Source organism: Thunnus maccoyii, chromosome 11 (assembly GCF_910596095.1).
Source record: "Thunnus maccoyii chromosome 11, fThuMac1.1, whole genome shotgun sequence".
Classification (NCBI taxonomy): Eukaryota; Metazoa; Chordata; class Actinopteri; order Scombriformes; family Scombridae; genus Thunnus; species Thunnus maccoyii.
In genome coordinates, this window is record NC_056543.1 from 5,576,994 (window position 1) to 5,604,742 (window position 27,749).

The 27,749-nt window shown below is 38.8% G+C and overlaps 1 protein-coding gene and 1 long non-coding RNA gene across 11 annotated transcripts in view; one reads left to right on the forward strand and one right to left on the reverse strand.

Annotated features, from left to right (window-relative positions):
* The window catches only part of LOC121907397 (inactive dipeptidyl peptidase 10-like), a 53,174-nt gene extending 41,307 nt beyond the window's left edge, over window positions 1–11,867 (reverse strand). For 3 of the 5 annotated variants that reach the window (XM_042426924.1, XM_042426922.1, XM_042426927.1), the window contains exons 1-2: window positions 7,419–7,595; window positions 6,894–6,968 (exon numbers count right to left, since the gene is read on the reverse strand). In XM_042426924.1, coding sequence (XP_042282858.1) covers window positions 6,894–6,968; window positions 7,419–7,553 — 210 coding nt within the window. In that variant the 5' untranslated portion in view covers window positions 7,554–7,595. Of the gene's footprint in view, window positions 1–6,893; window positions 7,596–7,853; window positions 9,380–10,226 lie in introns of those variants that run through there. The other 2 variants (XM_042426925.1, XM_042426926.1) reach the window with 2 other exon arrangements.
* LOC121907398 lies at window positions 8–27,103 on the forward strand. 6 transcript variants are annotated; one of them, XR_006098860.1, is made up of 5 exons: window positions 8–257; window positions 11,910–12,658; window positions 22,215–22,316; window positions 23,327–23,399; window positions 26,348–27,103. It is a non-coding gene; the product is annotated as an uncharacterized LOC121907398 (long non-coding RNA). The 6 variants fall into 6 exon arrangements; XR_006098862.1 differs by lacking the exons at window positions 8–257; window positions 11,910–12,658 and adding an exon at window positions 16,150–20,972; XR_006098861.1 differs by lacking the exons at window positions 8–257; window positions 11,910–12,658 and adding an exon at window positions 16,150–20,533 and having other exon boundaries at window positions 20,823–22,316.
* The last annotated feature ends 646 nt before the right edge of the window (window positions 27,104–27,749 follow it).

The following is a 27,749-nucleotide window of genomic DNA, read 5'->3' on the forward strand; positions in this document are numbered from 1 at the left end:
TTCGAAAGCCTAAAAGAGCCGCACGATTGAATTGTTTTATCCCCATTCAAGTTAGCTGGAGGGCTAAACCGGAAGTAGCCGGCTAGGTCAACGAAAGTCACTTGCTCTATGGGCACAATGATCCCGGAAGATCTGGGTAATTTTATGCGCAGAAGTCGAACTTTTTTGGCTTCATGCACCACTGAGCAACTTTCATAGGAATGAACGGGGCCCCGCCTCCGACGCTGTATCGTTCTCTTTAAACATCCATGGTGCAGGTAGGCGTTATTCTTCTTCCTTTATAATGTAACGGCAGACTAGGACACTTGTAGGAGTATATGCTGCCCCCGTCAGATCCGGAAGAATTGCATCCCCGGTACCTACGGTACTGTAGAAAAACAAGTACCGTCACATTTTCAGAATTTTGGCATTGACTTGGTACCGAAGTATCGCTTCTCTTGACATCCCTATTAGCAAGTGGTGTTAAACTACCAGCATACTATAACAGTGCAAAAGTTCCTAGCATTAAACTGTATGCTAGACCTAAGAAAAATAGTATTCGTGATTGTGAAAGCACTTTTCATCATTTTAATAATAAATTCACAGTTGCAACTTACTGTTCAGCTGGTTGGCATCCACATCAACATTTCCTAAAAAGACGTATATTTGTATCTACAGCACAAACCTTCATATAATATAGTATTTTTCACAGACAATTTATCTGAGAACTTTGTGTTTGATGAAAATATTGAGATTGATTGAAGAGAAAAACATCTGTCAAAAGTGTCATTGGCTGTTTTATTGGATTGCATTGAATTGTACAGGTGATATGTTCACCCCTGTGCCATTTGTCATTGTGCTAAATTCTATTGAGAATTATTTTTCTCTCACTGTGAAACATTCAGTGCTGTCCAAGTACTGAATGATTCACATTTTTATCAGCTTAAATTATTTGAAAGTGTTTTCACTCACTAGACTACACTACTCAAAGTGTTTTGCATTGATGGTTAAAGAATGTGGAGCTCTCAAAAACCATGACTATTAGGTTTCTCCTTTCGCTGTTGGTTTCACTCTTCATTTTGGCAATCAAGTATAATTGTGTGCATAGGTGAACACTCTTTTCAAGCATTCACCTTCTGAAATTAAATGTACCAGCACACCAGCTCCCTATAGCTTTTGATTCTGCAAACAAGCAACCCAGCACAAACAATATCTAAAAACACAAGCAAGCTGTTATATTAGCTTGTTAAGTGTTCAAAAACAGTCTGTAAATAGACAAATTTAAAATAGGACAGGAGGTTTTTGTGTTGTACGGTGGGGATGATGAGTTCTTCTCACCTCAGCGAGGACCAACACTGACTACAATTACCTGTACATGCACACAAGCCAGCGGGTTATTCAAAAAAATCAGGTCAAGGACATTGGAGAATACTGCAATAACGTGGTTCTTGATAACAGGCTTGCATATTTTCAATGTATTATATGTATCTATGGATACATAATACCCCTTTCATGAAGGAGATGATAGTGGAGATATATGAAGATACACTACTCCATACACTTCACACATAAACCACAGAATTACCCCATTCACTCCTCTCTCTCTTTCTTGACCTTTCTTTTTGTCTCCATCTCTTTACATTACATGATGTTTAAACATCGATATCACTGAATTTATATCCATCCCTGATAAAAACGCCACATCACCAAAGCTGGCCAGTGTCTGACCTGTTTCCCACCCTGGTCAGGAGGAGGGTCTGCTGTCACAAAGACAGCTTTGACTTGTGTCGTTGGGTGCCTCTCAATTCCCGTAATCGCATCCATGTTTGACTAACTTGTGTCTTTTCCTTACGTCTTAGTCCTTGCCTATGCCACAGGGCAGGCAAACTACAGAAAACCGACTTGTGGGAGAAAATGACAACCAAGACAGGAGGGGCTCCACCTGAAAGTGGAATCCAGGGTCAGACTGGGAATGAAATTCGGCTCTGGCAATATTCGTCTGGACTGGCCCCATTTTTCCCCAACACACACACTTATGAGTTGCATAACGCAATATCAGGCTATTTATAACATATAGGCTGAGCAATAGATATCAAGTTGACACCCAAACAACAGGTTTACAGACAGGGTTTCATAAAATAATGTAATAACTAAATAAATTGCCAAGAAATAGCCTAGAAGAAATGTTGGCAAACCAACGCTCAACACACTTATGCTACAATCTGTAACCACACAAATAAAACAAATATGACATAATCATATGTCATGAACGTAGTCTATGACAACATGAAGCAAAATAGCCAAAACTTAGTTTTCACACTGGACAAAAGCTTTCCTATGATGACCTGGAAATGTAAGAGCTGTTTATAGTCAATCATCCGACATTGTTTTCACAGCTGTCAGGATTTGATGCTACTGACACTATTTAAATGTTCATTCATTGGTATTGTCAGGCTGTGACGAGCAGCATGGCTGCACCCTGTTGGAGTGAACCCAGAGTGACTAATCAGCTGACATCATTTAACAAAAACAGCATAACACAGCGGCCTTAAGCAGAGAGTGGAATAGAATAGCATGTCCTACCTTAGGCGGTGAGAAGACTTCTCATCAGTGTGCATTCTCTACCATCCAATCAATTACGTTATTCCATCAGTTTCCAAAGTCATAAGAATGTCTTTTTCTATAGCCATAAACATAAACGCTTCAAGATGTAGTGCTCCATAACCTATTTTTTCATTAATTTTAAAGTCGAAAAGCTGCGCTCACATGCCACTTGCATAACGGAGTTGGTCAGGTCCGGAGCTCCGCTGTTAACACTGTCACTACAAGCTAACGTTAGCAGTATCACCTGCTGAAGGTTGTCAAGCACCTTTAGCTCGTCCTCTGCAGTGGCCTACTCTTCTTGCCCCTACTCTCCACTGGAATCAGCCCGCTAATCTGTCCAGACTCTTTCTTAGTCCTCTTCATTGGGCGATGGACTGTTAATATTACTGCAGCTATGCATGCTAACGCTAACAGGATTTTGCATGTCAGTGGCATCGATATTTTGAATAAATGCGTTAACTTAAAACTGGTTGCAGCTCCACCTTTTGGCTTTTTAGGATCTTTATCCATTTGTATAGGTTAGTGTTATTTTCAATTCAAACTCCACTCTCTCTGTCTTGATTTGATTATTTCCCGCTTGACCTCTGACATTATATGGATGGATGCATCCACTTGAATGGGTGGGTGGAGGACAATGGTAGCACTTCCTGCACCTGCCTTAAATTATAGGTATCCTATTGACATTTGGGACCATGTAACCCCCAATCAGATGGGCTGCTCCTGTCTCCCTCCTTATGAGCCTACTCTGTTCTTCTATGTCAGCTTCAGGAAGCCGCCACTTGGCAGACTTCGTCCAGAGGAGGCTACATAAACAAACTCAAATCCATCTGTACATGTTTGAGACCAAATCAGATCTGCAAAGCAAACAACTTCAGCAGCAAAGATTACGGAACAGGTGGCCGTTTACGGACATGCGTGACAAGTCGACATCATCTTGTCGGGAAAGTAAAAACAAAAAAAAAAAAAACATTGCAAAAGAAGTGTTCTGGGCAGGCTGAAACATCAGATTTGTCTCACAAGTTTTGGAGGTTTGGCATCATAATATCATAATGCAATATATAATGACAGGAAATCACAAAAATCATAATATGCCCCCTTTAAGACATATTATGTTCAAATGAATCTTGCAGCTAGATGTTGTTTACATTATTATTTTTATTGTATTAGCTAATAAACAGCTGTTATATTTTTGGTGTAGTTTTCATTTCTTTTGTTCATTATTAGGGGAATGTGAGGTGATTATTTACCAGGCTGCTAGATCCAGATGTTGCTTGGGTTGAGCTGAGATTGCGTGCAGAGGTGTGCTTCTATTTTTAGACATAAAGACCAGAGCAGAGACACTGTAGGCGTCACATACATGTAGTTCCTTTATTTTACCATTATATCTTAACTCTGGAAATAAGATGAGACGAGTGGTGGGTGGAAACCAGTTACATATAATAACTGATTCCCCAAAATACTACCCATTGTCACTAAGGATTCAGTGTATTACTAACTCACTTTCATTATGGTACTCTGTGTGAGATGGAGGTGTCACTGCAGGACCTCTGATGATTGATTTTCATCCCCATTGGAAGTAACCACTATCCAACTCAAAGAATCCACATAAAAAGGTAGAAAACTGTACTGCTATTTCCCTGCTCATGTGGTGGGCATAAAACCAGAGTATTCAGAATCAGAATCATGTCTATTGTCACTTCCATAGTATGCACTCAGTATACATGGGAGCAAAATACCGTTCTCCACAGTTCAACATGTGCAACAAACAAAGACACTACTGAAAGTTATTACAAATCTTTAAGGAGACAAATGTACACTCACTCAAAAACAGATAATAATAAATAACAGATAGTAATTAATAATAGCGAGATGGTGCACTATTGGTGCATCATTGCTACCACTAGCACAATTAACGGACGTAGACGCGGACAAACAGTCACACAGACCGGGATAAGCTGCTGCAACTGGGTGCGCCGCCATCTTGCCATCTAGTATTGAAGCTACAGCTACAGTTGACTATACTGAGCTTACTATGATAATACTGGGAACCTTGATCAATCATTACACCATTATATAGGTTCACATCATGGGGAACTCTTCACTAAGTGCACTAGAGTAGAACAAAATAGACTTGAAGTGTAGGGTTCCAATAGTGAAATCCTTCACACATGTGTCTCTTAAGGCCTTTACACATACACAGCGACGCAAATTAACGACACGAAAATAGTTCACATCAAAGCTATTCACACCGGCAGCGATGCGAATTTGCGAAAGAATTTGTGACAGCTCATTGTGCTGTCAGTCAGCCTGGTGAGGGCAGTTTGTCCAGTAGCTGCTTCTGTGGACAGGAACACTGAACGCAGGTCGGAGCCGGTGTGGATTGAAAGGATATAACGCTCTCCTCTTCTTTTGTCGAGTGAGGAGAAGAAGGACAAGATCATCATCATCACTGGAGGATGTTGACATCATCCTCCAGTGATGATGATGATCTCCGACCTGCGTTCAGCGTCTCTGTCCACAGAAGCAGCCGCCTGTCAGCTGCAGCACCTGGAGCTGAGAGGTCAAACTGCCTTCACCAGGCTGATTGACAGCAGGAAATTACTGAACCAAAACAGTTTGCATGTCGGGTCCATGGGAAGAAATCCACAGTTTGTAGTTATAAATACATGGTGATGATGCATATGATACATGATATGTCAATGTATTGACTCATTGGCTTTATTTCTCCGCCCACTATAGCGAGTGAACCTACCTGTCTGCCTGCAGTGCTCACAGACAGACTGGGAGCTGATCAATCAATATAGATAATGTAAATAAGTTGCAAGAAACAGCTGTCTGTGCAGATTACGCTTTGTGATTGGTTGATGCTTTTATTCACTGTGTGACCTTGTTCTGAAAAAAAAATCACGCCGCTTTTTCGCCTCGTAATATTCGCGTTCTGTATGAAAGTACTCATGACACAAACAACAGTTCGAAAAATATATTGACGTGCGAATTAATCGCACGAAAAAATCGCGTCCAGTGTGTAAAGGCCTTTAGTCTTTGAAGATTGTTATATTTGTTTAACACTGAAGTGTATTTGTTCCATGAGAAGTATGAATGACAGACATCAAAAACACATGTGGATTCCCCTTTAGGCTCACCCCTGGGCTAAACTCATGGTAGAACTTGTGATAACTTGGTATCAAGTTGCAAAAACAGCTACTTGTGCAACTCCAGCACTGTGATGGTCTGATGAAATAACAAGTCCTCCAAATGAAACAACCAAATATGTTGTTTGACCAAGTGACTCCAGGACACAAAGGAGCTTTTTCTAATCAGTAGTAATGGGCAGGACATCATTTGTCTGTGTTTTCTAAAACCGTTACGAATCACTGTTAAAAAATAATGCACTTGATTATGTTTAGGGAAGGATCATGGTTGGGGTTCAAATGATCACTTTAAGGTTAGACAAACATGTGGTGTGGGTTAAAGTTACTATGTCCTTAAAGTTAGGCAACCTTTGTTGTCATGGCTACAATAATTACCCGGGTTAAGTTTAGGAGATGATCACAGTTACGTTTTTTTAAAAACTGTCTCGAAATGAATGTACAATGGTCTCCTGTGACACTGTTGGATTAATGCCTCTTTCCAGCCTACTTCCTCCAACTGAGGAAAATTGTCCATTTTTATATACATCATCTGAACTGCCCCACTTGTTTTTGGGCAACTGACATTACATTGTATTGTGTCATTTTTCTTGGGAGGACAGTCTCTACAATACCAATACTATTGAGAGTAAAAGCATCCCTTTTGACTGAAAAAAATAAAACACTTATGTTACTTCATGCACCTGCAAGCCTTGCAGCACTTGTGTCAGGTAAGGGCACTTATTCTCGAAGGCTTCTCCTTGATCTACTGTAATTTGTACCTCACTTGTATGTCACTTTGGACAAAGGCGTCTGCAAAATGAATAAATGTAAAAAAAATAAATAAAATCAAATAAAACAGAGAGACTTAACCCTGCAATATTCCTTAGACAAATGGTGGTCAAAGCAGTTCAAGTGGAAAGATTTCAGCTTTAGTTGCAACTTTCATAGCCCCTAGCATGTGATTGTGAACTGTTTGTTAAATTCATCCCATATTTCTAAAACCTGTATCCTCTTGCCAGATCACTGTTGACTTTTACTCACTGACTTAAAGCTGAAAGATATCCTCATGTTAGTCACATCTCCATTTTAGTTCATGAACCGTAAAACTCCAGTATTAGCAGCCCCGAGCCAAACACCACTGTCAGAATATATCTAACTTGAATATTAAGAGGTTCTCACCTGCTTGACATCATATCCCAGAAGAACAAAGTTCAGATCTGGAGAAACTGCAAATTTCGAAGCCTTAAAAGTTGCCTGTGGGAGGAACAAGAAATATGTTTTCATTAAACTCTCTAAAGCTTAGAGTGTTTCGGAGATACATTTGTCTAACAGTCTTTGTCAATATGAAAACCCCAAAAGCATTTTCGCAAACTGATCCATGTAAAAAGTTCCAGTGAAACTTGAGTCAACCTTGGCAGGGTCAAAATACCTGCCGATGGCAAAAAGAGTTGCCATAGTAACAAACAGACAGCAAAAAAAGAAGCAGAAAATTCAATCTTAGGTCATCTTATCTACCAAACCTTATTGCAATACATACATTATTTTACCTATAATAAAAATACAATACAATATCTTAAACTATTTTAAACCTGGTGTCATTTTGTTGATACTAGCATGTTGATTTCTGCTTTATACAGCTTTGTGAGCCCCAATAGAAATGAGTGAAATTATCTCAATCCAAAAGAAACAAAAGCTAGCACTTACAAAAGTCGTGTTTTTCAGCAGAAGTTCTGTCTCGTTGCTCTGTGTGTTGGCCTTCAAAACATCTCCATCCCAGCTCCGAAAGATGATTTCCTCCTCTAGAACAGAAACAGGAACATTCAAAGTGTAGTGCTGCATGTATTTGTACACAATAAATATACATTTAAAGGAGTTCAGTAATGAAATCAGTTTACTTGGTGAATGGTACCTTGAACCAAGAAGCAACTGTGATGTAAAATTCCACAGTTTTTTTTTGTTTTTTTGTTTTTTTTAAAACTGTGAAAGGAAATTAATAAATAATCATGTCAGAGCTTATTTCCTTTACTGATTTTTAAACCAGTAAAATGTAATTAAGTTTGCTGGATTTGCTGAAGACACAAGAAGGCTGTGTCTACACATGATGAGCAGACTGGACTGCAGTCACTTCCATTAACTTACACAGCAGTGCACGTGTTGCCGTAGCAACCTCAGCTGCATGGATGTTGTCATGTGCTGCTCAAAATTTGCATTATTTACGTAGCTACTTTACATATAATTGAAATGCCCCAACCGTCGCTAGTGTCTGAACCTCCATGTCAGATGCGTGTCAGAATAAACTATGATGTGTTTAACCTTAACAGCTGTTGTTTCGTATCAATTCATTCATTCATTCATTCACAATAAACAAGCTACGTATTAGGCGACTGATAGATCCCAGTGATGCCCCTGACGAGACAAAGTGTTTGACAGGAGAGAAGAAAACAACAACAACAAAGAGTGATTTAAAATGATTTGTCTAATTTCAGCTCAGTGAGATTACACTTCAACTTTCAACAATGGAAACACTGACAGAAGAGCCTGCAATAACTCCAGTCTAATCCCAAATCGACATTACAGTCCAGAGAGGCCTGAATTCCATTAATGTATTTGGCAGATCTAAATCATTGAGGGTCCCCATCCCATGTAAATGTCAATGATTTAGCTCTGAGGCATCAATCTCTAGCAAGAGGGCTATAGAATGCCAAATACTCAAAACACTTTTGAGTATAATGACAGGAAAATAAATATGAAATACAGAGGGATTTCTTGTTTTTAACTGGCAAGCAAATCCTCAAAAGGGCTCTTGTCATTTAGATTCCCAAAGTAAAACAAACCACAGTTCTTTTTCCATATTTTATATGCCATACATGTATAAAACCAATTATATATAAAACATTTTACAGCAAAAGTAATTGGAAAATGGGGCTGCTATCCTCCTGAGTTGACAACAGCTTCATCAAAAAAGACTCAAAGGATGAAAGTGACATGCGATCTCAGCTGTGTTTAAAAGTGTCCCAGCAACACAGTGACATTATTTTCTAAAGCAAAGAATTCAAGAAAATCCCTCTTTACTCTACTGTTGACCCTTGATAAATTACACATCTCAATACCTTCAACTTAGAATTTTCAACAAGAATTTTTTGAGGAACTCTGGAACTAAAACCTGCGCTTGGACCGGAGCAACCAGGAACTTAATTTAGTTCCTGTCAGATAGTTTCAGGTGCTCTGGGGGCAGTACTTTCTGATAGTTCAGGAACTACAGTATGGGGGCTGAGATGACTGCAGACTGATTAAACACCAACGCAGCAGCTGCTTTAACTTGTGTACTGGGTGCAACTAGTGCCGATTTTAGGATGAGGGATGGACGTTTCTTGATGTTTGTTATGTTAAAAATGAATTTAATGAAGCAAACAAGAGAGACAGCTCGAGAGTAAATGAGAGATTGAGTGGTGATTAGAGAACAAAGTGAGGGAATGAGAGAAATAAAACAATTTGCTGACACTGTGGTTTTATTTTGGTAATGTTTTAAATCAGATATAAATAACCATCAAACATTTAGCAGCTTGTCTGCCATGGAGGCAGGTACTCAGGAGTTTTCACTGTCCTGCTTCACCTCTGCACGTCTCCTTTTTATTCAATCAATTCATCCACTCAGAAATCAGTCTCTGCAGTGAGAAAGAATCACAGGGTGACTCTGTGACTCTGTGTAGTTTTTTAATCTGTCATCCATCTGATTTGCCAAATAGTCTCAGCTCTACAGATGTGATGAAAACACAAACAGGTACCTTAGTTCCTAATTTAATTCCTGAGTTCAGTTCTTCTGGTTCTATGGTTCCTGTAACCTTTTGGTCAAAAAGGTACTAAAGGGGTCTTTAAAGGGGCTCACCACCTATTTTACACATAAAGATCAGTTTTTTTGTACCAAACAATCACCTCTGTGAATTCTGAGGAGCTTTTTAAAGTCTAAAAAGACATAACTCTGATGATGTCAACAGGGTTATATGGATTTGGGCTTGGAGGCTACATTTTAACACAGTATCTTGCAAAAAAGAGGCAGAGAGTTTGAAAGACAGGTGTAGGGATGGTATGAAGAAAGGTGCTATTGATTTGCACTATGGGAAGTGTAGGACTCAGTGTTTTGTTTTTTTTTTGTTTGTTTTGTTTTAATTTGACCCATACTAGTAGGAACTAAAAGTCAGGATATATTTGTCTCCACTGCTTTTGATCAATATCAATTGGTTTTACAGTAGATACTGTCAGTTGTTAGTGTACATCGGACCTGTCAATAATTTTGCAGGTTTTGAATAGTAATAGTTGTGAGCATCAGACTCTTGACCCTGAATACACCTAAAAGGTCATCCTAATCTGATTCATAAAAGCTCATAGTTTATGATTTCATAACATTCACCAGCTGTAACAGCATGGATGCAAAGCTCTCATCCCATATTCCTATGATTATTGCATCTGATGCTTTGTATTACAATTAAAAAACAATGGAACAGTAATACCTACCACTTGTGTCTGCCATAAACTGTGGAAAAGTATGAGTTGCCAAAAATATAAGCCCCTGGCCAAGTAAAGCTGAGTCATCTGTATTGAATAATAGCCTTGTCAACACCTTGCAGATACAGTATGATCAATTTGTGCTTTGGAGCAATAAAAGTTTGACTTGTTGCACCTTTGTGACCCAAACAAACCGCATAATGACTAAGCAGAGACTCAAAGGGCAGCCAGACTCGTAAAGAGGAGCTCTTGACCAAGTAGTTTGCTGCACAACATTTCTCTTAATTAAAAATGGTTGTGTAGCTTGAGCTCACCAGCAAATTTTTCAAAAACAAACTAAATTGTTGATGTTATAATGGAGATATGCAATTCAGAGGAGTCTTTTCTCATTTAATTTGGAGGGCTTGAACTTAGGTGAATACAATGGACCATTTAGCAGTTGATAGCTAGAGGGACAGTGAATGTTGGACCTACATTGGTTAGAAACACAAATAAATGCTAATGTTTCTCAGTGTCTGCTGGATGCATGAATTAGTAATTGTTTGCTAGCACTTAAAACAAATTTCACACTCAAATTGCACCACCTGTGGAATATGCCTAGAAGGCAAACGTGATCGCTGATTGGGTAATTATCTGCTGTATTATCAAATGCTCATTATGTCATCCAACACAAATTGAATGAGTTTGCAGTGTGAATTTGCACCATAAAGAAACACCACAACCATCCCCACAGCAATTACAATGATAGAAATAACGAGGTAGCGACAGTATTGTGTGACTCTTTTGTGCTGAATGTTGTCAGAGTTTTGGTGCGATACAAGTTAACAACAAAAAAGATATCTTTTTTTTTTATAAAGTTAACCTTTTTAGGAGGATAACTATACAAAAAGAGACAACCTTTCAAAGATTTGAGGACTTTTGTTTGTATTTGATGGGAGTGGGTAGATTTACAAGGTCGGGCTTTCAGAAATGGAAAACTTGAGTGTTTAGAGAGGAGCTGACCACTGCAGAGGAGGTAAAGCTCCTCTGGTGCTTGGCAACACCAATACTAACCGCCAGACTTCAACCATTCACCAAAGATCCTCAAAAGAAGAGGAATATATTCCATTATGAAAAATATGAAAAATACACTACTTGATGTGTTATTCATGGTGCCTGCAGGAGAAGAGTCTCTTGGATGAGTTGCTTAAGAGACACAAAACAGTAAGATGGTTAGACAAACATCTCGCCCAGCATCCCTTAAGGGACAGGGTCACTTTTTTCAGGAGCCCTAATGAACATTGAAATAGGTTTTTCTTGCCGTAATTATTACTCCTGTTCATAATGGCCATTAAGAGATCCCTTCTAAATGCGCTGTCAATGAATGGATGGGGGACAAAAACCACAGTCCTCTTTCTGTGCAAAAATGAACCATATTGATCTGAATATGAGATGATATTTTATTCTGGAAAGTACGATTGAAAAAGGAGGGTTGTCTTATATTTGAAGACTAAACATTAACATGTTCACATGATCACATATTATTTTTAAATGGAGAGAGTATCACTGTAACACTGGCTCCTACAGAGGGTGTTGCATTATGGGTTGTTTGTAGCTTTATTGCTGCTAGGCTAGCCAGTGTTTTCACCTCTGTTTATAGTGAGTCTTTTAGAGTTTGTCAGCCCTAAAAATGTTTTTTTTTTTAACTTGCAGGAGTATGACGAGCAAAAACAAGTTCAAAGCGTTTTCCGGTGTCTTTACTGCAGAAACAGAATGACTGACTGCTGCCAGTGATGATGAGGAGCTCGAAAAGACAGTCTGACAGCCAGAAAAGATACACAAATGCAGGATTTACACTCTGTTTTGATGGATGTATTTCATTTTTACAAGAGAAAAGGCTTCAAGGATGAGGACCCTCTTCTCTTTAGATTAATAGACTCTCAGGGAAACTTTCCCAACAGGACAAGTCTGTGTGTTTTCCATAAACAGGAGTTGGAAAGGGGGTTGTCTTGTCATCAGGGTTGTCTTGTTGGACCAGAATGGTACATCTAAAGTTTATCTGAAGCTAATATGAAGCTAATATGAAGCTTGATCACTGTTACTACTCTGTGGACCCGTTTCTAAACAAAGTAACGTGACCAAACTCTTCGTAATGAAAGAACTTGTCACCCTGTGCAGCAGTGACCTCTGGTTGGAAACTTACTTAACCAAATGTATTTGTATGATTTCACACGTGTCCATCATTTGGTCAGACTGTTAAATGAACTTGTTCACTGAATATATAATGAAAATGATGATATAATACATTTTTAAAAAGTTTTTTTTGGGTAGGGGAAAAATGTCATGATGAGACCTGAAAATGAATCCTGGAAGACTCTTCATGTTGTGTCTACTGAGAGGACTTTTCATCCATTCTCCATCACTGCTGTCTGGGGAACACCACAGAGCTTGAACTGCGCTGGGTAAGAACCTTTATGTCATATTATGACCACTCAAAATCAACTTCTCTTTGTGGTCCAGTTTATTTATTACTAATGAAAGGAGCAACTAAAAGCACCAAAAAGCAAATCACCTGTTGCAGCATAGAGCTTCTAGTTGGTAACTAGCTAAACTGGCTGCTTGGATTGCATTTTTTTCAGTTTGTGGAGCACTATAGGCTTCATCATGCTTTAACACAACCAATAAGATTACTTCTGTTTTTGCATCTGTATTGCTCTTGCATAAACATAGAGGATTTGCAAGAGATTTTTCTTTAATAATGGTCATAATTGGAGCAGCAGAGGCTCAATCCCTCTTATAGGCCTCCAAATGTGAGCTCCAAACATGGATACTACACTTCCCATAATGCAACGAGGTAGTATCTTTTGTTAGACTGTTGTTGCCTGGTTTGTAACACAAGGTTTATGTTCTAAATGTGCAGTCTCCAAACCCAAGGATAAAGGTTATTTTTTCAGACTATGACAGGCTATGACTTGTTCTGATGCAGTGTAGTCTCTGCTGGTTGCCTAGCAACCGGGACTCCAGGACTCAGTCCTACTCTAGTGCATAAACCATAACTTGTCATTTTACACATTGTTTTGTGTACGGATTGAACAAACAAGATCAAATGTGTTAATTAATGAGCTTTAGAGATGCTGGTGGGCAGAATTTGTTTCCTTTGGACAGAACCAGGATAGTTGTTTCTTACATTCAGTCTAAGCTAAGATAACCATCTGCTGGCTCCAGCTTCATTTTGCATGAACAGACGAGAGTGGCATTAATTTTTCAATCTAACTCTCAGCAAGCAAAAAAGTGTATTTTCCAAAAAAGTGAAACTGTTCTTTCAAATATGCCATAGTTGCCATGGAAATATATTGGAGAAAAATAGATTTAAAAACCTTGTTTGACATAGTTTTGTTGTACTTTTTCTCTTTGTGTAACTTCTCCATTTTCAATCTCAGCAACAGCAACTTAGAACAACATACTTAACACGTTAGCAAAGAGGTGACAGACAACTTTTTAAATAATATCATTTCAGAACTATTTTTGTGTGTGTGTATGTGTCAAGTTTAAATATACTGGAATTTCAGTCCTTTGACATACATACCACTGATCCACTTTGCATCAGGATCATGTATTTGGAAGTTTCTTTGAAAGAGGTCATCCACCGTCAACTGTGAACCAGGGTGTTTACCACCATCATCTACAGGAAGAAAAATAAATACATGTAATATACCAACAACAACAACAATCAATCAGCTGTCAAAACAAAAATATAACTTGCGGTTTTTGTCAATTTGATATCAAAATCTTTGACTGAACTGTCAGCAGTCACGTGAGTTGCATTGTGGGTAATATAGGCACCAGGTTTCAACAAGGAAAACACTTGAATGGGATAAAAAACGATGATATCTCAGGTTCTGCTGCATCAGTTTTCTGCTTTTTTTGTCTGACTGTCCAACGTGAGTCCAATAATGTTATACGAGTGCAATATAATGTTGATGGAACAGAGAATAATTACCAGTTTGTTCACTTACAGGAATCATGTAGACAGTCATATTTCCTCAGGCTTCTCTTAATTTGTAAGTGCTGCTGTGAGAATTAATGTGCAGGTTTATGCTAAGGAGCAGCTCCAGGCAGTTAAATGGTATGTCTTCATGTTTAATTTGATCATTTAATATATAAGATGTCCAACTGTGATGCAAATAATAAATGAAAGCATAGTTAACTGGTTTTTGAAATGATTCAAGCAATATGTTCTTGGCTGTGTCACACTTTGCAATATTTAAGTCAAGGGGCCCTATTTTAATAAGATAAACAAATGGTCCGAAGCTCATGGTGCAAGTACATTTAGGGTGTGTCCAAATCCACTTTTGCTAGTTTAACGGCAGAAAGAAATGGTCCCAGCACCAGGCACATGGTTCAAAAGGGTTGTCCTTAGTCTCCTAATTAATCATGGGTGTGTTTTGGGCGTAAAATGTAATAAACCAACCAGAATGTCATTCCCCATTACCTTTAAAAGCCTTGGCGCATTTGCCAAGCAGTAAGAAGGAACGCTTCTCTGCAGAGGAAATGAATCTACTCATGTGCAAAGTGAAAGTGCACAATCCATTACGAGCACAGTGGCCCCTGCTGCTCCTGGACCCTCCCGTGGCCCCAGACCACCAGTTTAAGATCCTGCTCATTAATATGTTGCAAATTTCTTTTTGTTTGTTTTTTGAAAAGGTTTATTTTTTTAATTACAGATATGGTTCTCATCATTCTCATCATTTTGTTCAGTCATGGAGTAACAGGTCAAATCAGAGGGGTTTTAATTGCTGAAAGTATAGAAACATGATCACTGAAATCAAGAATTTTAAAGAATATTGTTAAATATTGTTCAAAAATTAAATCATTGATTTTAATCATGTAAAAAATCATCATACACAGTTGTCAAGACTTGATCAGCTCTCCAAGGTGCTGATCCTGCTGCTGGCAGCAGGTAGGAGCTGTCCAGGGTTCTTTCCTTCTTTAGGTTAATCATTGTTTTCACTTCATTTATTTCCCCATGTGTTTCTCATGTCCTCATGTATGTGTTTGATCCGCTGTTTATATCCGTTTGCTGGGTCTTGACAGACACCCTCAACCTGACGGGTCTTAATTTAGTAATCTTAAATACCTACGTGTACTGCCACAATTTGGTCAAATAATTAGACAATTTCATGCGTCATTACTGTGATTAGCTTATTCTGATAAATACTACGACTAACTGTTATGACATATATTTTTTAAAATATGTTGATGTACATAATAATCTTTCACATTGTAATCCTTTTATCCGTTAAATTTTTTTTGCATGTTTGTGCGCTGCTGCACATCCGTGTGTGTAACAAGCAGACTGTACGTGCGTTGTTCAACCACTATGTACGTGCATATTACTATCTTGATAATGTGCCCTTAAAATAATGGGGAAACACTGTATCACTGACTAAAGACCAGGTTTTTGTTGGTCAATCATGCAATCGCTTTCCCCTGCCTCAAGGTAGCAATGCACCAACAATACGCCTGACCACACCTCACTTTAAGACCAACACACCCATGGGCGCTCTGATGGACACAAGTGCATTTGTGTGGGCGCTGGACAGGAAAATGACAACTGCATCAGTCTTAAACTAGCAAAGACATTTGCTTTGCACTTGGCGCCGCTTTGTGTCGGTTGCAAGATAAGGCCCAAAATGTTGTGTGTGAATCTGTTCAGGTGCCTATTTTACAACATGCAAGTCATTGCATGTTGCAGTGTCATTTCCTAAAACTCATCATCATCTATGATAATTTTTGTGAGTGGATCTGTGGATGTGAGTCTCACCTTTTGACAGAAGAACAATGGACAGTCCAATGAGGGAAAGCACCACTACAATAACCAGGATAGAGATGCCAATGCCCTTCCAGTTCCTGTCTGGTCCAATAGGCCCTATGTCCTAGAAAACAAGAGAAACAAATCATGCAAATAGTAATAAATTATGTAAATAATATCCCAAGATAACAACACACAGTGAGCGTCTTCCCCCAGTGCGGCAATTTGCTGAAGTGTCCTTGAGCAAGACAGAATATTTGAGCCATTCGTGCTCAAGAGGCTGTGTAGGGGTTGGCTGAGCCTGTGCATAAATCTGAGGGCTCTAGGAGAAATTCCCCTTTTTGGATTAATAATGAATATAAAACTAAAAGTACCAACTGTGCTCTGTAGGTATGTTGAGTTTAAGTTGCTATAACAAAACAGCATTTGTCCCCAGCATCCCTAAAGTCAAGGTTCTGTTTAGTGGCCCTGAGAGCTTAATGCACTGCAATTTAGAAAACAAAGTATGACACTAAATAAGGAACTATATCTTGTTTTATATTATATGAAGGATATGCATTAATGAATATTTATTGTTTTTGTTTACCTTGTGCACAGACAAAGAAATGCATTTTATTATGTACTGTAATTAACTATGTTTTACAGAGACTGTCCTTCCAAGGTACAGACAAATTATGTCTTACCAATATCTTCTGAAAGGGATGCCAGTTTAGAAAATGCTCCTAACGGTTTCAAAAAGCAGAGTTACTGAATTATTTGGATTACTTTGCAAAGTAAAACCTGGAACCATAACAAAAATTGATAATGCCCCTCGGAAATCAAAAATGAACTGAGAGGTTCCAGACTAAAGTGAATTTGCGAATTTGGTTTGGCGATGCATGGCTAAGTAAACCCGCCTCTTGCAACAAACCCAGAGGGTTGAGCTGCTATTACTGTGCTGAACTTGATGAAAGCTTCACTGTGTAAAAGAGACAGAACAATACTCTGAAGACCAGGCCCATTGTTAGATGTACCTCAAACTCTTTATCTTCCTGACATCAATTATGCAGCCTTATTTCATTTCCAATGACAGAACAGTGTTATAAATAAATCTATCTCGCTTACAGAGCCCCAAGCAATCGAAAAACCCGTCTGTGTATTTATGGATTTATTTGCTTTTCAAGTCTTTAATTGGGAGTATGATTCAAAGATAAATATCCTGGAGCCTTGCCAACTCCCTAGTTCTTTTCTACAACTTTAGTCTTAGTCTCTGTGGCTTCTCCATATTAAAATTCTGGATCAGTCACAAGAGAAAAGTAATTTTCCACAGTGAAGACTTTTCCTCCAGTCTAGATTTTGTTTGTGTTGTCTGTGTTTTCTCTGTTTTGTTTAGCCTCATTAACTGGAGCTACCCTCATTACACGTTAGGAAACATTATTTGCCATTGTGATTTCTCCATCAAATCATTATTCATAGACTTCCGATGATACACAGCGCTGTCAGGCCGTTATCGTCCTGATGATGTACATTTTCATTTGCTGGAATTCAGTGAATCTCATCTCCTGCTGTGAAAATGTGCTACGAAGAGTTGTTCAAACCGCTATGTATCCATTTTAAAAAATCCTATAAATTACCTTTAAGTATCTGTAAAATATAGAGGATATAGAAGATGTGATTTTGACCATCCAACTAGCAACCAAAAACAAACCTAATTCAGTTAATTTCAATTCAGTTTGATTCAATTCAAGTCAGTTTTTCTTCTCCAAAAGGGAACTTAGAGTCATGCATACATGCAACAAGACTAAGAGTCGACAGTTATGCTAGTAGCATGCTAACGTGTTGACAATGACAATGCTATACATGCTGCATTTTCTTTATCATGTTGACTAACTTAGTTTAGTGTGTTAGTATGAAAACAGCTGCTATTAATGGGAATGTCATTAGTTTTGCATTTTATTTGGTGATAAACTTAGTATTGGACAGATGCTTGCACTAGATCATTCACAAATGCCAACCTCAACTAAGAGAAGTCAGGGATCAACAAAAGCCTAAAACAAGAGAATCCCACTGACCACAAATCACTAAATGTCATAATTGTAATAACTAATCAGTGGGAAATTACATATCTTTCAGTTGACAAACAGGCTACTATGGTGGTTTCAAAGCTGTATTCATTATTACAGGACGAGTTGTAAACAAAATTATGACATATTCATATTTGATAGGATACACTTTTGTGTATCCCTGAGTCATTTAACATATGAAAACATTTTAAAGAAAGAAAAAAGACTGATTTTTATATAAAAATACTCAAAAAAAAGTTTTTTTAACATATATTTGGCATGAAACAAGAGGTAATTGAACAATTAATACAGGGACACAAGATTAGAACTGAAAAATGTATTTTTTTAATTTCATTGTGCCTTCAAGTAAAAATACTTCCTCTCAAAATGGTGAAAACAAAGCACGACAGAGACCCCATGTCTGAGCCCCCAAATCACTAAATCCACCCGTCAGTACTCCAAGGCGAAACGTAGAGAGGATTTTTTGGTACACTAGAGAAATGACAACTCCTGCTGGCCTTTTAGAAATCTTGGTCTTTCTGTTTGTGCTAAAGCACCATGTTAAATGGTTTACAAAGCAACACTCTAAATACAACAGATACCAAACATAATGATACTGTATCTCACCCGCTAACCTGTCAGACAAGCCTATAACTTCCCAGAAGCTGAAGTGCACATGCTATCTGACACTTTTACTTTGTGACCCATGTGATTTTTCTTCTGGTGAAATGCACTCCACTATCAGTAGCATCATGCCAGGTTCTGTTTTGAAGATACATCATTGCAGAAATTGAGCTGCACAGAAAAGGGGCCATAGGTGGCAGAGTGCACTGTGTTATGGAGCAGTTAATCTCTGTCAGAATCTTTATTTGAAATGAAGAATCCATCCCTGCTGTTTGCTTTGGATTCTTCAAGGGTGGGACCAGTATACAATATCCTGACAGTCAAACACCTTGTCCAGTTGGCAGATTAGTAGGATTCAGCAGGAATATGCACAAAGTATGCCCTGGATAATAATAGATCATAGAAAAACAAGAGAAGAACCAGACCAGCTGGGAGACAGAAACACTGGGGATAGTGTATGGCCCTCTTAGTGCCGACCTCATGTTATACACTGTGATGTGGCAAAGAAGGAAAAACAAAATCACATGGGGCCATTTTAGAATGGAAATTGTGTCTATGTTTGAGGAACAGGACATTTAGTTGTAACGTTAGGACAATGATCTGCAATCAGTGTCCTTTTGTTGAATGCTGCTCTACACTGTATGCCTGATTAAGCCACTTCTTGAACTGCCTGCATAGTTTTTACCTATTGTGCAGTTGATTTCTTTCATACTTATTCAATACTATATACTTACTCTACTTACAATACTACTAACATACTTACTCAGCTTAGTTAAACAATATTTTTCCAGCTACATGGCTGGACTGTAAGCTGCCAATTTAGAATGGAAAGTAACTGGAAGAAAAACAGATGCAACTGAAAAGCTCATCCAGTTATATCACTTTAATAACAGCATTCTGCTGTGGCTTTAATGAGGTTTGAAGAAGGCTTCTTTGGGTCAGTACATACAATAAGACTTACAATTTTAAGTACACAAACACACAGTTGCACATGGACGTAAAAGGGCCCACATCCACAGGCACAAAAACCCTTTCGTTAGGTTTAAGAAAAGATCATAGTATGGGTTAAAATAAGTATTTTGTTAGTGTTACAGAAACATGGTTTGGGTGATTATTTTCTTAAGGTTAGAAGACCTATGTTGTCTTTGTTACAATAGGTTTGGGGGCAATAGTGGCTATGGTTTTTAAAACACAGGTTTGACTTGCCATCTCCCACAACAAAGTCCAATGTTTTGTTGACCCGTCCATGAACTCATCTGAACTCCTTATTTGCTTCCGTCTTAATAACTAAAGCCAATAGAAGGCTTCTGTCACTTGAATGTAAATATATGTCATTTTGGGCCACTTGCATTGACAACTGATCCTGTTGTCATTGTTGTTAGGATAGTCTGGAAAACTCCCAGTTACCCACTGAAATGTTTCCCAGGAAACATGAGCAGAGTTTGGCAAGAATTCCTGAGAACTCATTGACTCAACAAAACTCATTGACTTGCAAGGTTTGGCATACAGCACTTGAAATGTAGCTGTAAACAAACAAACACACAAACATAAAGAAGCAGAGTCAGAGCGTCTCCATGAGAGCCTCATCGACCCGTCTTCAGACTGTAGCTTCAGGCTGAAGTTTTCAGAGACATCACTGACTGTTTACTGTTTTGGTGCTATGTGGAGAAGGAGTACTCTGAAGAGGCTCTCTACCAGTTGCAGACATCCAGGTCTACCTACTTGTGTGAGCTCACTTTCTTAGCTATGACACACATAAAGACAAAACAGAGAAACCGACTTCAACTGGAGAGAAGTATCATTACAGCTGTTGCCGCTATTCAACCCAAGTTACAGAAGATCCTAAGTGGCAGACAAGTGTAAGTGTTTCACTGATGGCTACACAGCACCTCTCACCACACACACACACATACACACACCAAAAGTGCAGATGCTTGGATTAAGACTCCTTCACCACAACACACCCACATGACATACAGAGTGAGGATGCTTTGCTTGGAACACACACCTTCTCCTCTGCCTCTACAGACAGACAGCACTAATGGATTTAATTATATAAAAGTCATTGAAATCTCATATTCATGTTTTTGTTTTTGTTCTTGAAGAGTGCATAAATATGCTATTTTGACAACCTGTTCTCACTCCCAGCTTGTCACAAACGGAAGCTTGGTCAGGACTGCTTGGCATAACTTTTTAACGCACTGGGTACCTCTTTAGCATCATTTCAACGTGCAGACTTCTATAGAACTCCCACAACATCTGAAATTGACGCCATGAGACTGATGACATCGATAGAAGGTGACAAATTTCCATATTAAGAGGAGGTGGGTTGAGGCAGGTTGGGTGAATGGCTAGATAGATGGCAAAAAGTGGACTTCCCGTTTCCAGTGGCAACTGTCACGTTTCCAACCGCTAGATGGGACAGTTTTTAAAAAAAAACTGTAAATATGATTGTCGTGGTGTTTACTGTTGCCTTGATGATGGAGGTTGCGTAACTTTAAGGAAGCAATAACACCACGGGGGTCCTCAGGGCCGCTCAAAATATACAGGGGTTCCAGTAGCATCCCATAAAGGTTGAGGTTTCCATGTTCCATGTATTCATATATTACATGAATATTGGTCATATTCATCCTGCATACTTTGTGACAGTCTGAGTACTTGCACTTGAGACATTAGTCAGCTATGTCAGTATATTTATTACCGTCGTGCTCCAAAATGTATAGTCTATGTGGTGTGTCTCTAGGTGTCAAAAAAAGGAATTAAATTAAATGTTGATGTGCCCTTAACTTTTTTCAGTGTCCATTGATTGTGATGAACTCAGATGTACTCTTGTTGATGATGTAACTGATTATGGATTAGTACCAGGTGTGAAATGTGCGTATATATAAGGCTGTATTTTGAACTTGCCTTGAGAAGGACCTAATGTAGTTGAAACGTGGATTATATAGTAAAATTGTTGGAGTTTAGTGTGCCATTGTGTTCCCTTTGATATACAGTATGCTATTGGCATGACCAGTACCTAGTTTCGGGTGTGCATTTATCAGACAACTCTTAGGGCCAAATCCACAAAGAATGGATCATGTGCTTTAATAGCACCGTGAATTACGCAGCATTTGCAACTGTAATCTGCCCCGTTTTAAGGTCCTTTTCACAAAAGATTTTGTGCCAACAATATGCCGGCACAAACACACCCATAAAGTTTTGCAGCTGAGTGCAATTTGCCCTTGTTGTGCGTCTGATTGATTGAGTGGAGCGGTTTCCAGTGTTGCAAGCTTTTCTCCACGTCAGCACACAGATTGGTCCATAATGAAAACTGCAGACAGCACAAAATGGCATGTCTTTAATTAGCAGAGGTGCACACACACAGAGCTCTCCACAATGACAAACCAACTTTCATGTATTTTGCATTTCTTACTTTTGCATCTCTAACATAATCTACTGAAATATTTATCAAAATAGGCTACAGCTATTAATGCGTCACTGAATGTTTCCGGGATTTCATAGAAACATCAGTACTGATGTTCTGTTTGTTGCCCACAGCTGGGTAAGTGCGTCTCCAAACTGAGAAAGAGGCTGTGCACATTTACGCATGCAGCACATCAGCGGTAACTTCATCAACATCGGATCGGACAGGATCTGACGGTAATTAATGATCTGTGTTCTGCTGCACATCTACACAGATCAGCTGTTACACACAGATTGAGGTTTATACTGAGGAACTGTTTGTAATAAAGCAGACCTTTATGGATGAATCCTGAGCTCCATCGGTGCTGTCAGGACATTTTTATTTTTATTTAAGCCTGAAACCCCCCCCCCAATGTCTGACTGAAGATTTCACCCTTGATATCATTAAATATCAATTCAGTATCATTCAAGCCTCAGAAGCTTGATGATTTGAAGAGAGACAGACAGAGATCGAGAGAGAGAGAGAGTGAGTGAGGGGTGAGTGTGTGCGCAGGTAACACCAACTATCTGAAGACGCTGATAACTCCACCCTAATTGCGTGTAGCAATTAGTGCTGGTCTTTGTGAATTAGACTGCAACAAGGCTTACTTGCACAGAAAGGGGCCAATTTACATACATGTAAATGACACAGACGTACCATGATACTATTTGCTTGGCAGCACAGATTGTGGTGCATTTCACCCTTTGCAGCTTTGCTTTGTGAATTACACGCTATCTTTTTGTCTTGTCAATCCTTTTGTGGATTTGGCCCTGAGTGTATTTAGCTCTGTCATCCTCCATCACCCAGAAGACCAGTAAGAACTCTCTCTGCTTCACCTCTTTATTTCCCATATCACAGAGGGAAAAACAGTTGTTTCTACACTGTGTAAATGTTACTAAATGAATGTTTTTCTCGGTTGAGAATGAAGACGGTTAGACACATGACACAGTGTGTGTGTAAATAAATAATAAATAACATATTTTGGAATTTTTGTATTTTTATCATGAGCAAAGGAACGTACAGTATATCAGGAACTGACTTTTTAAAGTGTACACCATTAGTTTTGACATTATTGTGTGCATCTTTGAAGAATTCAAGTTCTCCCTGTCTTACACAATGTCTTATACAGTACAATATTTTTAAAGTACTGAACTAAAATGACTTCACTTGACTTCAGAGTACCTCTTGGTGTCTGGGTATCTTGCAGAGACTCTGTTCATTCCCAAATCCTTCATCTGATGATGCAAACTCAGGCCAACCAGCAGCAAGAAAGACACATGGTAAGACACGCAATCGTCCTCTTCAGCAATAAAATAGTGACACTGTAACCATGAAAACTAAAATTACACATTGTAGCCGGGCAGAATAAAAGACTTTGTTACCAGGAAAACTTTCTTGCTTCTACTTGACACATGGCAGCATTGTCAGGGGTAGAAACTGGAATGGTGAATACAGACAGCATTGACAGAGTAATACTGTCAGTATACAGTATAAGCTTGTCACAGTTCAATTGACATTGAACTGTTTCTGCTATATTGTCCCAGTCAATGTGAACCCTGAGGAGAAATCTATGACTTTGCTCTCTTTTTAAATGTCTTTTCCAATATTTACAACTCATACGAGAACGCTGTAGATTGATGTAAGTCTGATGTATCCTGTCAAAATCTGGTGGCAACTCTGCTTCATTTTCAATCTTAAAGTATAGATTTTCTTTATTTTTCTTATGGTCAACAAATCTCATGTGCAGAGCCAAACCAACAATGAACTCATCCTACTTACAAGTATTGTGTGTGTATCCAAATCCTCATATATGTTATTCCTCTGTGCTGTAGACCTCCGTTGGCATCCGAAATCTATTAAAAACACGTCAATGAGCCACACCGCTGCACTGGGTGACATGTTCCTTCATTATAAAGAATGTGGTCATGTTAGTTTGTTTAGAAACATCTCCAGAGACTAATAACAGCGATCACGTTTTCAATCTCCGGAGAGTTCAGTGCAAAGTCAAGAGACGTATGACAACAAGCTAGTGAAGCTCTGCAAACGGAACTGCGTACTCGCGCATGCTCCAGTTGCATCTGCCGTGCGAGGAACTTCTCTCCTGAGAGTTACAATCTTATTGCTGTTATTACTCTTCGGAGCCGTTTCTAAACAAACTACAGTAATCACTCTCTTTGGGGGTAAGAAACACGTCACCCAGTGCAGCAGTGTGACTCATTGATATGAGTTTAATCATTTTCAGACAACAACGGAGGTCTACAGCACAGAGGAATACGATATATCAGACTTTGGTTACACACACAATACTTATAAGTAAATTGAGTTCATTGTTGGCTCAGCTGACTGAATTTAGCATAATCATCTGTTGACAATGACAAGAAAAGGAATTCATGCTCTGCCTAAATTCAGTATTTTACTGAGGACTTTGACAAATGGGAACAACATTTACATGATGAATTGGCAGACCGAAATATTCTAATAAATATCCCAAAGGCTGAATTTGAGAGATAATATATCACCTAGTGTTAAGTGTGGTGCCGGGACCACTTGACATTTCTGTCATATAAAAGCAGGGAGGAATGCTGTGCTTCAGCAGTTATTCAGGACACTGAATTTTAAGAGGAAGCAGGAGTGGGAGATGTTCTTCGGTTGCATAGAGAGGCTTGCGAGGTTTGTCTATGTTGTAATCTTTGCTAACAAACCGGAGGAGATTAAGCAATCTATTATACATGAAACAACAATGGATTCATTGTAGGTTATAGACTCATTTTGGACAGAAACAGGGTCATCTCATGCATACAAAGTTGTATTAAAATTGTTAAATGCACAAATTTAAATGCAATGACGAGCTGGTTGGTTATCGTGTCCTACATTATGCCCCAGAATGTTCCCACTCTTCCCACACCTCCATTAGAGGTTAGACTGCAAGTGAAGCTAGTGAAATGAATGATGACATTTTTCCAAAAATACATGCAAAGATGGATTTGCAGTACTTAAGAGTCACTGCTCAAGTTGAAATCTGCTCCCCACAGAGCGCTTCCTAGCTGCAAACCCTAGCTAGCCACATTATTATCACAATTGTCCTGGTCATGTAATGTAGTGGCCCTCTGATTTTAGAGACCTTCACAAGTCACAGGGTTCTGCCGTGGCCAGTGTAGCCACTGATTGCTACCTGCTAACATGAGCAGAGGGTATTACCTGTGTGCTCACACCCTGATATCATGTATTCCTCTGTTGCAGACCTTCATTGTTCAAAAACAATTTAAAAAAATAATTGAGCAACATGGATGCATTAATTGCTCCCACATACAAAACACCATCCTGCTGCTGTCAATACTCAGTGTCACACCAAATGTGTATAAAGCTACAGCTGTAAATCGTCCCCAACAAACGCACCATTTACTCCTGTTAGAGTAACTTTTGCTAATAACTACAGTGGCTGTTTTAAGAAATTACTAAGTCTTTTCTGAAAAACAAAACTAAATATTTGTGATCCATTTTTAACAACTTACGTCTACAGTAATGCTTAAGGGCTGAGTGTAAGGGATGTTGGAAAGTTTGTGATACTCTTATGCTGAAATCCCTGATTTTTTGCACATTCAGAGCAGTGCAAACACAAAGCATCTAGTGAAGTTGGTTCACCCCATTAGTGGAAATAAGTAAAGTTAATATCAGTATATTGTATGATTTACTGTAGTAATAAAGTTAAGTATCTATGAGGGACATACTACAAATGATATATTAATGAAACATTAGGGATTGCAGGTTCAAGTTTAGGTGAGAACATCAGCCTGTTTCACCTTTCTTATATTATACAAAACATTTTGTTGTAGTGTAAATAAGTAAAAGTGATCCAATTTTTCTACAGTCTAGATAACAAGTGTAAAGTCTCAGGGGTGTTCTACAGTATGATTAAGTAGATGAGACATTTCAACACAGATTGGAGCCACAGAATCAGGACATACAGGAGGCTGGAGGTAAGCATCACATTGATGCTGGTGGCTCTGAGAAGGGTTGACGTGCTGCTTGCTCTCTATGTTAGAGTGCGTTATTGAGCAGGCGCAGCTTGCCTGTTTTGTAAAGTGGTGGGTGGTTGTGGTGGGCTGTGTGTGTGTGGAGGACCATATAGGAAGTAGCGCGAGGAGCTGAAGTGCATCACAGTAATATAACAATGGTAAAAAAAAAAAAAAAAAAACTGTTTTCCTGACTGTCTCTTGCTTTGGTGGAGGTTGTTCAGAGACTCTTTACTGGCCATTGTGAATGTCCCTGGACAGCATGTAGAGAATATTGCCATGTGTGCAGCTGTTAGCCAGCAAGGTGTCCTCCATCACCATGTCAACCTTGGTCCCTGCAACACAGACCTTCTCATAACACTGCTGGACACACTACATGGCATCCTCATTCCAGTCGAGCAGAGGGGTGGACCACAGCAGCCCAGGTATCTTGTCATCTGGGACAACATAGTTGTACTGCTCTGTTCCGCAACTGGTTCATTGACCACCTACAATTTATTGCTCTATACCTCCCACCATATTCCCCATTCCTAAACCTCATTCAAGAGTTTTTTTCAGCTGGCATGGCGATGGGAGGTGTATGACTGCTATCCGCTTGCATGCATGCTTTTTCTCCAGGCAATGGAGGCTGCATGTGGTGACGGTGATGTGGGGGCTTTTGGCGGACAGATCCATCACTCCAGAAAATATGTTCCCTGCTGTTTATCTAGGGAGAACATTGCTTGTGATGTAGATGAGGTGCTGTGGCCAGACCAAAATAGGAGGCAGGATGCAATCTAATTTCTTTTTTCTTACATTTAGTGTTTGTTTTTCTTTTTTGTGTTTAGAGTTTTGAAAAAAATAGCCACTTTATTTATTTATTTTTTTCATCTTAGTGAATATTTTTTTCCTAGTTTTCTCCTGTTGGGTATGTAAAGTGTTACATAACAAAACAAAAATGTTCCAAAATACATTTGCATAAAAAAAAAATACAATGCAATTTGGAAAAAATAAAAATGTTACTGTATTGCATTTATGTGTGTTTATTTTTATATATTTGAGTAGATATACATTACTGTAACAAACAAAGAGTTAAAACAATTTTGAATGCAGTGTTTGCTTTTGCTAGATATTTGTAGAGTTTTGCATTTTGTGTTTGAAATACTAATTAAAGATGTCAGTGGCTCCTAGTTTAATACATTCAAATACCTGTAGAAAGCAGAAATACTCCCAACAAATTATTTTTTTTACATTAATAGTATATTTACCTGTAACACCTCAGTTTCCTTAACTGTAAGACATCAGTGTGGTTACACAGATCCGGTTTCATCACTTTTACCACTCGCCAATGTCCATGTCCATTAGCCAACGCTGACCACTGTGCACTACAGGCTCCACCTTGAATAATTCAGAACATTAAGGAATGAAAACTCTCAGCCAGATTTAATGAATTAATCTGACAGGTTATAACAAAGTGAGTTTTCATGCGCAGACAGGTTCTCCAGGCTCATTTGCAGAGGTGAGCGGAGCCAAATTGAGGTCAGGAAAAAGGTAGTGATGTTATCAGCCAATTCATCTCCTTTCAATGAGCTTTTTAATTAAAAGAAAGAAAAGTCAGTTAAAGGTAGTCTTCTCATC